Source organism: Lipotes vexillifer, unplaced genomic scaffold (assembly GCF_000442215.2).
Source record: "Lipotes vexillifer unplaced genomic scaffold, Lipotes_vexillifer_v1.1 scaffold1339, whole genome shotgun sequence".
NCBI classification, from domain to species: Eukaryota; Metazoa; Chordata; class Mammalia; order Artiodactyla; family Lipotidae; genus Lipotes; species Lipotes vexillifer.
In genome coordinates this window covers 197,234-212,901 of record NW_006771642.1, presented here as the reverse complement: position 1 = coordinate 212,901, position 15,668 = coordinate 197,234, and the positions used below count along the sequence as shown (strand labels likewise).

At 47.9% G+C, this 15,668-nt stretch overlaps 1 protein-coding gene across 1 annotated transcript in view; it reads left to right on the top strand.

Annotated features, from left to right (window-relative positions):
• The window catches only part of ARNT2 (aryl hydrocarbon receptor nuclear translocator 2), a 149,910-nt gene that overhangs the window by 54,812 nt on the left and 79,430 nt on the right, over window positions 1-15,668 (top strand). The window contains exon 6 of the mRNA XM_007447062.1: window positions 14,580-14,682. Within this exon, the coding sequence (XP_007447124.1) occupies window positions 14,580-14,682 (103 nt within the window). The remainder of the gene's footprint in view (window positions 1-14,579; window positions 14,683-15,668) is intronic.

Here is a 15,668-nt window from a genome sequence, read left to right as displayed (position 1 = left end):
CTTTCCCTGAGTGTCAGCGGTAGGCGACATTGGATAGTAATGCTAGCCTTACAGGTTTTTTGCTTCTGAAATTGAAATTATTGTTACTGTTATATAAATCATACGAATTTCCCTAGACAGTTCTGGGACAGTTAGAAGTTTTGCTTTTACAATACGATGTGGCCTATGCAAAGCACATTCAACGTTTGTTGCCAAAGACATCAGGGGACGGGTGGGTCTGTCGGAAGCACATTTCCTAAACATCTGGAATCTCTGGCTCTCCTGCCTCTGTGTGAAAGACAGTGGAACAGCCCTGAAGGCTGGACTCTTCTGTTTGCTTCTGTTCACGGCGTTCTGGCCCTCTGGGTCCTGGGGTTGGGCCCCAGCCTCTCTCCCCCTGAGCGCCATCTGGACAGGACTGTACCCCATTTGCAGACCCCTCCCTCCACTGTCCTGCACCCTGCTCGGATCCCTTGGCTTGGGACACCCCTCCCCTCTAGCTCCACCTCTCTGGACTTCCAGGGCTCCTTCTAATGCCACCTCTTCCAGGAAGCTTCCCTTGATACCCCTTTGTGCTCTCTGACATGAAGCACTCTCTTTCTGCTCTGTGCTGCCTTTGCACTTGGTCTAGTCTTCTCCAGACCTCAGCAGAGTTGGTTGAATAGCTGGCAGAGAACGGTGCCTTGCCTCCCCCTAACTGTGAGGCTGCTGGAGCTTGCACTTTGAAGTTTCTGTGGAATAGAGCCAGTTCATAGATTCTCGCTCCCTGCGAGCCTTTCAATGTTCATGAGCCTCCATGTGCCCTCTTTCGACAATATTATTTTGACAAAAAACTGCTGCTCTGTGTGGTTAATTTCCATCTCAGAGCATTTGGGCTGCCTTTTGTAGTCCCTTCTTGTCCAAATTCACCACATGCCAACCACCCTCCTCTCCTGCCCGCCTGAGTCATGAGCACCGGATGTGATATGGAAGAACCCTACCCAGCATATGGTCTAGGTGGGGAGAGTTTAACACAGCGTGTAACTCGAGCTGGGTAAGGAAACGTCCCTTGGTTGCTGCCATTAGACCGTGTGTCTTTTCTTACGAAACCCCTTCCAGAGTCAAGTGCCAGTGTCCCAGTGTATAAATAGTTGTGAACTGGCTAGTGTGACACACAGCCTGCCATTCATTGGATGTCACCCAGCTTTCCATGCCTGGATAACCATACAGAACCAGGGGCCCAGGTTACTAGGGGAGGGCCCTTGTTTACTGCCTCTGTGTTGTTGAGGAGATCTCAGGAGCTCGGCTTCCAGTAGCTGCTCAGGTTTCCTACTGCCAAAGGGAGAGGCAGTGAGGCTTGAGGTGGGTGGAGGTGCTCTGAGACAGAAGCCCTAGTCCTAAAACTTCAGGGATCCTTTAGAAAATAGGAGGAAAAAAGACTCATGGGACGTTCATTGGAGCACATGAAGATTGTAATTCAGCCACCATACAGTCATGACAGCTTAACCTCCGTGGTAGGTGGTGGCGATTCAGGACAGAGCTATTGGACACCAAACGTGTGGGAGACACCTGGCCTGGGGGACACGAAGAGATCCAAGTCATCTGACCAAGTACAGTAAGTCCCCTACCCACAAACGAGTTCCATTCCAAGAGTGCGTTCGTAAGTCCAGTTTGTTCATAAGTCCAACAGAGTTATCCTGGGTCCCCAACTAACACAATCGGATCTCTAGTACTGCACTGGAATAGGTTTATAATACTTTTCACACAAATAACACATAAAAGACAAACACAAAAAATAAAGAAAACATTTATAATCTTACAGTGCAGTACCTTGAAAAGTACAGTAGTAAAGTACAACAGCTGGCATGCAGGGGCTGGCATCGAGTGAACAGGCAAGAAGAGTTACTGACTGGAGGAGGGAGAGGAGGTGGGAGATGGTAGAGCTGAAGGATCGTCAGCAACAGGAGACGGAGGGCAAGATGCAGTTTCACTCACGCCTGATGTTGATGGAACGCACGTTCGCATCTTTGAAAGTTCACAACTTGAAGGTTCATCTGTAAGGGACTTAGTAGCTATGATGTTAGGGAAGATGGTGGGCAGTATATTCAAAGGTTCCCCAAACTTGCCCCCCGCCCCCGATTATTCACTCAAACATGAATCTAGGTTCTTCTGGGAAGGGATTTTACTGATGTGATTAAAGTCCCAAGTCAGGTGACCTTAAAAAATGAAGATTATCCAGGCAGGTCTGACCCAATCAGGTAGGCTGTTTAAAAGCAAATCATGGGCTTCCCTGGTGGCGCAGTGGTTGAGAGTCCGCCTGCAGATGCAGGGGACACGGATTCGTGCCCCGGTCTGGGAAGATCCCGCATGCCGCGGAGCGGCTGGGCCCGTGAGCCATGGCCTCTGAGCCTGTGCGTCTGGAGCCCGTGCTCCGCAACGGGAGAGGCCACAACAGTGAGAGGCCCGCGTACCGTAAAAAAAAAAAAAAAAAAGGCAAATCATTTTATCTGGCTGGTGACAGAAGGGAAAGTTGGAGAGATCCGAAGCACAAGAAGGATACCGTTGCTGGCTTTGAAGGTGGAGGGGGCTGTGAGAAGTGATCTGTGAAGGTCTCCCTGAGAGTGACTCCCCCCACAAAAAAAGCCAGAATGGAAATGGGCACTTCAGTCCAACAGCTGCAAGGAACTGAACCTGCCAAGACCTTGAATGAGTTTGGAGGTGGTGTCTTCCCAAGAGCCTCGAGACAAGAGCCCAGCCCAGCCAACACCTTCAGTTTGGCCTTGTGGGACCCTGAGCAAAAAACCCAGTCAAGTCCACCCAAACTTGGACCTAAAGAACATGAGCTAACAAATAGGTGTTGTTTTAAGCCTCTGGGTGTGGGGTAATTTGCTACAGGGCAATAGAAAGGAACACAGGTATTAGGGGGCAGAGCATTCCCTGGGCTGTCGGGGGTTCCCAGAGGAATAGGAGAGGATCCCTGCCCTGAGAAGCTCACATCCTGCCGTCACCAGTAAATGGTTGCATGTGGATTTGAAATAGTAGAGCAGCGTTGCAGACGAGATAATTATGAATGTATTCTTGATGAGGAAAATGTGAGAAAGAAAGGCCTTCTTTCTAGAGCAAGAACTTTAGAGGGAAGGGGAGGGAGAAGCGCTTTCTGATACATTTCACCTCGGGACTTCGCTTTCACGTTCATCTCCAAGCATTTGCAACAAGTCAAGCCCTTGAATGTGACTCAGGCAGTGCTCCTGGGGTAGCATTAATCTGGTGCAGCTCAGACCAGAGCAGCATGATTTCAGCCAGCTGCTCCACTCGGGCGCCCAGAGGGTTTCTTTAGAATGGAGCTTTCCCACTCCGCCCGAGCATTAACTCCCCCTTCGCAAAGCTGAGTGAGCTTTTACTTTTTGTGAACATGTCCCGCTGAACCAGGGACTGCATTGCTAGCACACCCTGTTCTTCTGAGAGGCTCTTGGAGAACTGTCCCCTACCTCTAAAGACAAAATGGAGACCTGTCCAGGAGCAGAGGGCCCGAGAGAGGGACAGGAGGGCTAGGTGACCTCGAATCTAGCAGTTTCTCAATCTTCCTAGGGTGAGATCCATCTCTCACTCTGATTCCCTCTGAGATCACCTGTAAAGAGGGACCATATGTATATAGTCTATCATCTGAACATGGACACTTTGGGAGTGAAAAGAGGCACTACTAATAACTATGCTGGGACATTGGGCAAAAGCCAGGACGGGCAGGTGTGGTCATTCTAACCATGCCTGCCCTGAGGGGTGCTGCTCCTTCCATAACTCCATCCAAATATAGACATAAATCCATTCCAGTGATGTCCGAGGAATGGTTGAGACAGGCTAGCGTAATCTACAGGTCTCTATTAAATCAGAGGGAAAAACTGAAAAGCAGGAAACACACACAGTTAAGAATTACAAGGAAAAAAACCTTGCATTTTCCTAGCCTAGGTTTCTGATCCTGAAGCAGCCACAGGCTGGCAACAGTCCCCTGCAGATGGCTGACCTCTTGTCCCCCTGCCTGCCCATCTGCTTCCGTTTGGTGGGTGCTATCTTATTATCCGCTGAAGGATATGGCCTCCCAGTTCCCCTGAGCAATCGCTGCTGTGACGAGCACAGACTCTAGTTCAGATTGTGACTCCCCACTCCCCAGTGATGAGACCCATCTTGGCTGAATTATTCAGTATCTCCGGGCTTCAGTTTCCCCATGGGAACAATACGACCTACCCAGGGGCTAGCAAGGAGGGGGTGTTGTTGTGAGTTTCTGCCCAGGGTGCCAGGAATAAAGGGCTGCATTGTTTATAGAGAATTAAAAAACAGTAACAAAGCCTACTAAAAGTTCATCTGCTTTTTATTATCACCCTGTACCAGCAGTTCTCAGCAATATCAATGATAAAATATTTCTCCCCTCTGAGGCTGGTGACTCCCGATGCCCTTTTTCCTTCTCTCCACTCTACCTCGGTACACCACTCTGACCTAATTCCCGGGGCTGTGATGTAGATCAAACAAATAATGCATAGAAAATGTTTAATAATATTTTATGATAATAACTGGCCCTTCGTAAAATCCTCTAAAAGTGAATCCCTTGTCTTTCGTTTTCCGTCAGAGGCCAGAGATTGTTGTATTGGTCTGGGCTATTTGGTTGCAAGTAACAGAAATTAAAATTGAACTACTTTAGGCATTAAAGAGGGAACTTATTGGCATCAATGATTTGAACACTGCGAAGGAACTCTTTCACTGGTTTATGTCTTCACTGCTTTCTTAGAGTCAGCTTCATTGTCTTAGATCCAATTCTCCATGAAGCTGGAATCATGGCTGCTGAAAAAGCTGTGTTCAGATTCCTAAAGGAAAAGGGGAGAGGGAGAAATGGTCACATTTTGCCTATGGAGGATTCTGATTGGCCTGGCTGGACCATGTCCTAGTCTTGGGGCCAGTCACTATGGACAGAGGAGGAGTGAGGTCCAGTGACTGGTCCAGCTTGTGTCAGGTTGCCCAGCCCTCACCCATTCACTGTGGGCACAGGGTGGATGAGGTGCTATGATTGGCCTAGCTTGTGTCAGGTACCCAACACTCAACCAATCACTACATCCCAGGAGATGGGATCTTATAAGATGGCAGCTTCTTGTTTGACTTCCATAATAAAGGAATAGCACAAGGTAACCAACAAGGTCCTACTGTATAGCACAGGGAACTCTACCCAAAATTCTGTGATAACCTACATGAGAAAAGAATCTAAAAAAGAATGAGTATATGTATATGTAGAGCTGAATCACTTTGCTGTACACCTGAAACTAACACAACAATGTTGTAAATCAACTATACTCCAATAAAATTAAAATATTTTTTTTAAAAAAAGGAATAACACAAGAACATTGTGGTGGGGGAGGTTCTGGGTGGATAGAGGAGCAGTTGTCCTTAGCAACTCTACTGCCCGTTCAGAGACCCCCGCTTCTGGTTTGAGAAGAAAATAGCTTGGCTACAACTTCAGAATTGGTATATTTGTACCCTTAGTTGTGTCCAAACACCTGCCAGAGATAATGAAAAAAGGGGAAAATGTACCCACCCTTGATAGCAGAAGGCCCATTCTCTCCCAGACTCAGTAGCTGTAGCTCATGCTCTGGAGTTTGTTCTGGAGCAGGCCTCGTGCACTCTGCTTAGGTTCCTCTGCTGTGGGCTGTTTGTTCCTGTGTGCACAGCTGCTGGAATGGCTGGGCTCAGCCTTTTGAGAATGAGAACACATTGTCACTGGAACAGCAACCAAAGTTTCTTCTAGCCCCCGGGCTCCTATTTCAGGGGCCACACATTTTTGGAAGGACATCAAATATTGTCCATCATGGAGCCGTCGCTTTGCTTTTGTTGCTAATCATTTTCTCTTGTTTTCCTCCTTTTCAAACCAAGATAAGATGTTTCCAGTTTTCTTAAGGATTCTTTTGATGAAATAATTCTAATTTATATTTGTATTTCTGTTATAGCCTGGGGAGCTGTTTTATGAGCACAAAGCCTTCTTTTGTGATCTTATCCAAGACAAACTTCTGATTCTTCTTTTATCAAAAAGTTACTACTGACCAAAATAATACTTAAAAATCAGCTTACTGAAAACAATTAGAGAAGGGCCCTCTGCCCATAGAAAAAGGTGCTCTGTTGTTGGACTCTTTATAATCATTCTTCTTCTAAAGTAGGAGTCAGCAAAATGTTTTTTGTAAAGGGCCAGATAATAAATATTTTTGGCTTTGTGAGCCATATTGTCTCTTTCACAACTACTCAGTTCTACTGTCCTAGCATGGAGGTAGCCATGGGCAGTACATGAGTGAATGGCCATGGCTGTGTTCCAATAAATATTTAAAAACCAGAGAGTGAGCCAGCTTTGGGTCATAGGTCAGAGTTTGCCAACTCCTGTTCTGAAGCATGTTATGCTTTTTCACTGTCTTTTAAAAAGTATAGTTAAAATCCAGGATGTGTCATAATTCTTCTTTCCACTTCATGGAGCAGAAACACTGAATATTGGTCAATGTGTTAACTGCAGGGTTCACTAGGACCTGGTATTAAGAGCCTTAAGAAAATGTTTTTCATTTGATGCAGTAATTCCATTTTCAGGTATCTGTCCTAAGCTGATATGGCTATTTTTTTCTCTGTAGTTATTTGCCACAGCATTATTTGCCATGTACAAAACCTGGGAACCACTTAAGGTCCCATGGTAAATTGTCTACTCAAAATAATATCACAGAGCCTTTCAAATAATATTTATGATTAAATCCTTATGAGTTTATGTTGTAATATAAAGTGGAAAAATATATACCATGAAACCTCATTTAATTAAAAGAAAAGAGCAGGCATCATAGAAAAAGATTGACAGGAAATACACCTAAGTATTAATAGTTTTTTCTCTAGAGAGGAAGATTATCTGAGTTTTTTACTGCGTGTGCGTGCGTGTGTGTGTGTGTGTGTGTTTGATTTTTCTAAAATGACCACTTCAGTTCTAGAATTTTAAAGAAGTATTTTAAGGAGAAAAGTAGTTCTTCAACCTTTTAGCCTGAGACAGTGTAGTATGCATTATTCTAGAATCTTCCTTAGAGACGCCAAGAGGCAGGGGCTGGGTTGACTCTAGGAGAGCCTCTCAGACCTGTGCTCTGTAGTCCAGGACAGTCATCTTAGGGCTCACAGAGGGGCTGCCTGGAGCCTGCCAGTCATTTGTACGCTAATTCTCGAAGGGGGTTATTGAGCTCTTATGTGTAAGTCTTCACAGAACCTTCAAAGCAGGCAGGTCTGACCCTGCTTTCCAGTTAAAGGGACGGAGACAGAGAGAAAGGAAGTGACGTGCTCCTCTCCCACAGCTGCACCTGCAGGACCTGTGTCTCCCATCCTTCCCAGCCTTTCTCTTTGAAACAGCATACATCAGGTTTGGGATGTGTTATTAACTCACTGATGGTTCTGCTTTGTACATCGAATTCAGAAAAAATATCTGCTTCCACAGCTGCTGGTTGCGTTGGACCATTTCTGGGGCTTCTTCGGAAAAGTGGGCCATTGTGTAACGTGAGACCTGCCTGCTCTGGTGACCGGCTGGGTGCGAGTGCTCAGAGAGAAGCTCATGGCTTCTGTACTGAAAGCAGGAAGAGCTGATGGGTTGGGAGGCTTCGGCACTGGACTGGCTGAATTCAAAGAACTGGTGAAGTGGGAGGGCCAGAGTGAAAGGACTAACGGGTGTGAAATTTGTGATCCAGAAGGGGATGTTTGAATGTAAAATCTCCAAGGGAGCAGTTGTAGATGCCTGTGAGTTCCAGGATACGGTGGTGGGCGTGGAGTCTGCCATGGAGTGGGGGGAACATATCAGAGTTGAGGAGGGCAAATACTGAGGCAGGGATGTTAGGTGAGTCCTCCACATGGATGCTGAACCCATCCATGGTGACAACAGGTCTTGGGGTGAAGAGAAGGACTCTAAGTGATGTGCTAACATCTAAAAATGAAGGAGGAGCAGTGACCCGGAGGTTTGAAGACTACAGAGAACTGGGGGAGAGGGAGAGTTAGGGAGTTTGGGATTGACATGTGCACACTGCTGTATTTAAAATGGATAACCAACAAGGACCTACTGTAGAGCACAGGGAACTCTGCTCAATATCCTGTAACAACCTAAATGGGAAAAGAATTTGAAAAAGAATAGATACATGTATATGTATAACTGAATCACTTTGCTGTGCAACTGAAACTAGCACAACATTGTTAATCAACTATACTCCAATGTAAAATAAAAAGGTTTTAAAAACGACTGTGAAAAAAAAAAAAAGAGGGCTTGCAGGTGAACGAGGCTGACATGGTGAGTCTGGAAGGAGCCTGGGGTCATATGAGAGGAGTGCTGGTTTGGAAGGGCTCTGGGGGCCCAGGAAGATGGCAGACCTACCTCTGACGCCGTAGCATATGGGATGTGAGAGAACAAATCTCTTCTCCAGAAGAAATGCTGCCAGGGAAGCAAGCAGGTCAGGCTGGACTGTTAAGTCAGGGGGGCTGGGGAAAGGCCCTCAGCTTCTGAAAGGAGCTGAGGATATAGGAGTTTGTTTATTTCAGAGTGCGTGTTCCAGAGGGCACCAAGAGGAGATGAGGGAGGAGGGGAACGGGGGGCTTGGATCGTCGTGGTTGAAGAGGACAGAGAGTAGAGGGAGGTGACCAGGGTGGCCAGGAGTTTAGGCGCCGGCCAAAGGAAAGCAGGTTGGGATTCACGGTGAGACCAGCCAGTGACAGGATTACAAAGGAGCAAGTCCTCCTGACCCAGTGAATGAGGTTGGGGGTCAGGGGAGATTCTGGAAGGGGTCAGCTTTGGCCTGCTTGATCGTGTTTCCAGGGACCCACTGGGAACCAGTCCTAGAAGTCCAGACCCATGGTTCTAAGCAGACCAAGGTTTCTGTGGGTCAGGAAAGAAGGTTAAGAGCAGTAGAAATAGCAGCTGTGTCTCCATGCCTGCTTCTCTTCTGGGGAGCCCCGTTGTAAGTAAACTCGACATCCAGTTGCCATGGGATGGAGCGTGATTCTCAGTCCATTACACTGGGACTCACTTCCCGGAGCTGGGGGTTGGCCCCCTACCCTCATACATCTCCCCTGCTATTAACTTTGTCAAAAATCCAATTTCCATAAGCCTTTCAGGAGCACACCTACTGCATAAAGTAGGCATGCTTTCCATTCCCAAGGAGCCCGGAATGGGGGTTCGTTGTGCCTGAGGAAATTGGAGAAGCACACGGAGAAATAAACGCTGGAGCTGTTGCCCCTCAGGGTCAGGACAGCAGACCATGGAAATGTGTTTTTTCATTTCCTCATGTTCCAGGGCTCATGTGCTTCGCAGCTGTGATTTATTTTCACAGCACACTCTGGAATTTGACAGACTCTCATGCGGGCCTGCTTCACAGCTGAAACCATTTGCCATTTGGTAGATGATGAAGCAAGTGACAATTTCCACTAAAACAGCCCTAAAAAGAAGACGTCTGTGAGTGAGACAGACAGGTGTCAAACGCCGGCAGAAACCCCAGGGCCTCCTCCGTGCGGGATGGTGCCAGAGCTCCCAGCAGGCAGAGCCGGGCGATGGGCTTGAACTCTGGGGTACACCTCCTGCTTAAAGATGCGTGGCTCTGTAGTGGGCATGATGGTGATTACCGGTGTTTGGAGGGCTGCTCACCCCCGCACCCTTCAGAGCCCTGGTCCACGTGGGGAGCTGGGGAGCCACGGCTGCAGCGTCCCAGCTGCTGCTGCAGGTGCTGGGGAAAGAGAGTTGACGCCCCTTCCGAAACCCTGCGTGCCGCCCCTGCTTCCTCCCCTCTGCTCAGAGCGGTGGGAGTCACTTGGGTGGGTGGGTGGGGTGCCTTCTTCAAGGACCTTTAGATTTCAAGTGATAGAAACCCATCCAACTACTTACTGCAAAGTTGTGGCTCTCTGACCACTTTCTTACTCTGACTTTATTTTGTTCCTAGCACGTATTTCCTCCCAACACACTCTCTGTCCTCCTGTCTCCTCTCTTCCCTCCTGTTCTTTGGTTTTTGATGTCTATTCACGCACTGGAATATAATTGCCTTTGCCTGTTTAGCTTTTTGTGCTTATATTGGTGCTTACATATTGTAGGTGTTTAATAAATATGCATTAAATGATGGCAAGATGACACCTTGGGTAGATTGTGACAATAAATAGGAGTTAGTCAGGCAAAGGGAAGGGAGGTCCCAAGGCAGCTGCAGGTAAGGCCCAGAGCTGAGAGGTGAGAGCAGCCCCTGGGGACCCATGATGAGTCATTGTATGCCAGGGAGGGAGCTGAGCGGTGGTGGGTGACTGGTCAGCAGGAGGGGGTGACAGGTAGAGTGAGGTGAGCAGAGACCAGATCTTGGGGGACCTTTTAATGCCATGCGGCATGCGGGATCTTAGTACCCGATCAGAGATTGAACCCACGCCCCCCCGCGGTGGAAGCACAGAGTCTTAACCATTGGACCGCCAGGAAAGTCCCATTGGGGGACCTTTGATACTGGGCTGCAGGACTTGGATTTTATTGGGAATCCATCGTGGGGAGCAGGAAGGGTTTTCAAGGAGGAGTGTGACAGGATCATTTGTTTGAGGTCTGCCAGGAACCTCACCCTTATTGCTTTCCTTCTGTGTGCAGATCACTTGTGTATGTGTTGTACCACAATGATCCTGAAAGTGAGATCCTACTCCTCCATTTTGCAGGAATAAAGCTGTGGACTAGAGAAGCTAAGTGCTGGGGGTCACACAAGGCATAGAACCATTGTCATTTCTGTGTTTTAAGTAAAGACTTCTGGTAGCTGTGCAGAAACCTGATTGAAGGGGGCAAGGCTGTTGCGGCACTCCATCCAGGGGAACAGCGAGGGCAGGTCTAAGTAGTAGCAATGCAGATGGACGTGCATAGACCAAGGTGTACAGGAGGGAGAGTTGACAGAATGTTAGTAATTGACCAGATGTTGGAGTGAGTTTTTCATATTCACTATTTAATAAGCAATTATAGAGCACTTTCTATGAGCCACGCTCACTTTATAGTATTAACCCATTTAATCCTCGCAACAACCATCCGAGCAAAGTGCTATTATTATCCTCGTTTTACAGACAAAGAAGCTGAAGCACAGAGATGTTAGGTAACTTGCCCAGGGTCACACAGTAAGTGAAGGAGGCAGGATTTAAAGCTAGGTCCATGGTCTTAGCTATTAGATTTCTAGATTGAGCAACTGAGCAGTGGTAGTGCCAACGACCAATGTAGGGAACTATGGAAAAGGCAGCTCTGGATGCTTAGGAGGACGGATTTGGTTTTGGACCTGTGGAGTATAAGGTGTCTGAGATGCCCAAGAGACAGTTGGACACAGAGGAGCTTCCCAGAGGTCTGGCTGGAGATGACATCTTGGTGTCATTGGCATGTAGGGAGTACGGGAACTAAAACATTACTAGAGGGTCCTGGGGAGAGTGAGAGAGGAAAAGGACCAACCTCCCCACACCCCAGGAGTGCCAGGCTGGGCTGAGGAGAAAGAGCTACCACAAGGGCTGAGAACCAGCAAAGGAGAAGCAGGAGAGAGTGGTGTCCTGGGGTAAGAATGTTCCAAGGAGGAGGGACTGGTCAAGGTCAGGGATGAAAGCGAGAGCGACTGAATAGTGTGTATTGAATGTGGCAACAAACAGGGACCCTGTGGTCTAGGCTGGAGCAGCCTTGTGAGCTGTAGAGAAGGCAGAGCGCGGGGGCCAAGTCATCAGGAGGAGCGGGGCAGGAGACAGTGCATGTGGAGAGGACGCTCTGACTGCAGGGGTTAGGGGGAGGATGGGAACTTCAGAAGTTGGGGGACAGGACGGGAACTTCCAAGAAGGATTTTTTATTTGTTCCCGACCCCACCCTGAGACACCCATGAAGAAAGATACTTGATGATGTTTGAATACTGGAAGGAGCGGATGGTAGGGAGGGGAGAAGTTAGAAATAACTGGGTTGGAGGGATCTGGCTGATGGAACAAAGCTCATTGTGGGTGGGGAGGACGCACTGAGATTCAGCATTTCTTCCTCTGAGATGAGAGCACAGTGGGTGATGGGTGCAGATGCGTGTGTGTTTTAACGTAGGGACAGGGAAGCAAGGAGTTAACAATCCATTTATACTAGCATGTTACTTAACGCCAATTGTGTTGTGGATGGGCAAAAAACAACTCAGTTCAACTAGCAAGTGTATACAGTCGAGCCTCCGTATCCATGCAGATTAGTTCCCGTGCCCGCCACAGATACCAAAGTCCACGGATGCTCAGGTCTCTTACATAAAACAGTGTAGTATTTGCATGTGGGATCTTCGTTCCCCGACCGGGGATCAAACCCACATCTCCTGCATTGGAAGCGTGGGGTCCTAACCACTGGACTGCCAGGGAAGTCCCCCTCCTGTATACTTTAAATCATCTCTAGATTACTTGTAACACCTATATGTAATAACATTATAAGTCCTACGTAAATAGTTCATTCAAGTTTCGCTTTTTGGAAATTTCTGGAATTTCCCCCCCCCAATATTTCCCATCCATGGTTGGTTGAATCTGGGAATGCAGAACCCATGAAATATGGAGGGCTGATTGTACACTGAATCAGACACCATAAGTGGTGCTAGGACACAACATTTTAAACTTGATTCCTTTCTTCAAGGTACAGAGCTCAAGGTCAAAGAAAATGGACATGTAATTAAATCATTACAATGCAATGTGGAAAGTGTTATAAATGTCTACTTCTTCCACCAGACATGCTGGTAGACATGATCTTGCACATATGTGCATCCCCTGAGCCTCACAAGATGCCTGTCTCATGAAAAGCATTTGATAAATACTGAAGGAAGGAATGAAGGAGGAAGGGAGGAAGGGAGGGAGAGAGGGAGGAAGGGAGAAGGAAGAAAAGGACATGAAGCTCTGCCTGAAGAACTTAGAAGATTTCCCAGAGGTTGTGACATGTGAACTGGTGCTGAAGGATGAGTAGCAGTTCACCGGGATGACAGTTCATGTGGAACAGCAAGAGAATTTCTGGCAGAAAGGACCATATCTGCAAGTGTGTGAGGGCACAAGGCACTTATAGATATGCCTGCCTGGTGAGTGCTTTGATGAGGCCACGGTCCAGAGCTGCTCTCTGTACTGCAGGGAAGCCTCTAACCACATATGGTTACTAAGCACCCGAAACGGGGCCAGTCGGAATTGAGATATGCTCTACATGTAAAATACACACCAATTTCAAAGACTTAGTATGAGAAAATGTGAAATATCCCATTAGTAATTTTTGCAAGGATTACATGTTGAAAGGGTAATGTTTTGGATATATTATTAAAAGTAATTTTACCTGCTTCTTTTAAATTTTTAAAAATGTTCCTGCTAGAACATTTAAAATTACATAGATGGCTCTTAGTATGTTTCTCTTGGACAGGGTACTAGGAAATGTAGGGGAAATGAGGTTGAGTGGCAGGCAGGGGTCAGATCATGGACTCTGTAAGGACCTCCTGTAAGCAATGCAGTTTTTAAAAAATTTTTATTTTATATTGGAGTATAGTTGATTTACAATGTTGTGTTAGTTTCAGGTGTGCAGCAAAGTGATTCAGTTATACATATACATGTATACATATATATATTCTTTTTCAGATTCTTTTCCCATATAGGTTATTACAAGAGTATTGAGTAGAGTCCCCTGTGCTATACACACTCCTATATATAAAATAATCAACAGGGACCTACCATATAGCAATGCAGTTTTAAGCCAAGGCGGGCACAGTCAGATGCATGTTGTCTAGACAGCTGTCAGCTGTGTGAAAGGTGGACCGAGGAGAGAGGATGCTGGGGGTTGGAAGTGAGTGAGTCTCCCTCGAGGAATGATGAGCCAGACGAGATGGACCGACTGAGTGTGCGGGAGGCAAGGGAGAGGAAAGTAAGATGACATCTAGAATTCTGGCTTCGATTTGCTGTTGGATGGAGATGCTTTTGCGGGTATCTAGGGAGAAGTGGGTGATACTGCCTTCGAGGTATACAGTCAGCTGCTGGTGGCTTAGATCTTGGTGCTGGAGGTGTAGACATAGGGTCATTAGGATAGAGGTGATCATGAAAACCTCAGAGTGGATAAAGTCTCATAGGGGATGCATAGAACAAGAAGGGAAGATGGCTGAGGTTGGAGCCCCTGGGGGATGAAGGGGCAGACACGAGGAGAGTGGAGAGTGCTTGTCAGAAGCCAAGGGGGGGGGGGTTTGAGAATCATTGTGCCATTGAGTAAAGTTCTGCGAAGCAGTCAGATGAGTCAAAGAGAGAACGCGTTTTGGATTTAGCAATAGGAAAATTGTTGGTGACCTCGGTGAATGCCGTTTCCATGATGTAGTGGGGGAGAAAGCCGAATTGGAGGGACCGATGGGGATGGAATTGAACAATGCAGAAACAGCAAGTGTGGACCACTCTGAAGAAAACAAGGCATTTGAATTGTGTGGATTTCATCGCTTAAAGAATGTTGGGAATTCCAAGAAACAAACGACTTGTGTTGCCCCCTGTGTTTTCATTTGCAGAGCTCTCCCTGCACCTGCGCCACCCCCCCCAATCAAAGGCAGAGACTTATGCAAATGTCCTTTTCTCTCTCTCTCTCTCTCTCTCTCTCTCTCTCTCAGGCCGGATCTTGGACCTGAAGACTGGGACGGTCAAGAAAGAAGGGCAGCAGTCATCCATGAGGATGTGCATGGGCTCCCGGAGGTCCTTCATCTGCAGGATGAGGTCTGTTTGGGGGAACGGTGGGCTGGGTTCTGATGGGGTTGCTCCCTTCTCACCTCCACTGAGAGTCCTGATGGGCTGTAAGATCACACCTTCACTCTGGTGATGTCATCTCCTGACTGCAGCGTGTAAGCCTCCTCCTTCTTGGTCTGTCTTACCTGTAAGTGGAGAAGATAAGTCGACAGTTGGACATACGATTCAGGAATTCACGGGAGAGTCTGGGGCTGAAGACGTAGAGTCAGGGATTGACGACAGTGAGGTGTATCTAAAGCCCCGAGACCGCATGAGATCACCTGGGAAATGAGTGTTGTGAGAGAAGAGGTCAGAGCTCTGAGCTCAGGCCACCCCTGCACCAGCGGGGCAAGGAAGAACCGGCAGAGACTGAGAAGGAGCGGCTGGGCAGATGGCAGGGAACAAGAGAGGGAGAAGGAAGTTTCCAGGAGGAAGGCATGGTCCGCTGCCAGATGCTGCTGCTGATTCCCAGATACGAGGACTGAGGATCCATCACTGGACCCCAGAGGGAGAAGCAGCAGCAGCTGGAACTGCAGAGGCAGGTGAGCGAGGCGGGCGTCCTCCTCCCCTCCAGGAAAGAAGTCGGTCCCCGCTGGTCCGGGCACGTGCTCCCCCAGCCTCCTCTTGAGCACTTTTCCCGACAAGTCCACGCAGGCCCACACCGATCCTGATTCAGCTCCAGCGCCTCCTGCCCTCTCCGACCTCCTCCCTGCCCCTGCCAAGCTTCCCGATGCTCCGATCTCAGGGCCGGGCACAGTGGAGCCACTCACTACCGTCACCTTCCTCCAGTGGTTTGCTTCTGGGACAGGGACTTACCACTTGAGCCTCTGTTGGGAACTATGAAGTAAAGCACAGAGTAAAGCAACTCTACTTTTTTTTTTTTGGCGGTACACGGGCCTCTCACTGTTGTGGCCTCCCCCGTTGCGGAGCACAGGCTCCGGACGCGCAGGCTCAGCGGCCATGGCTCACGGGCCCAG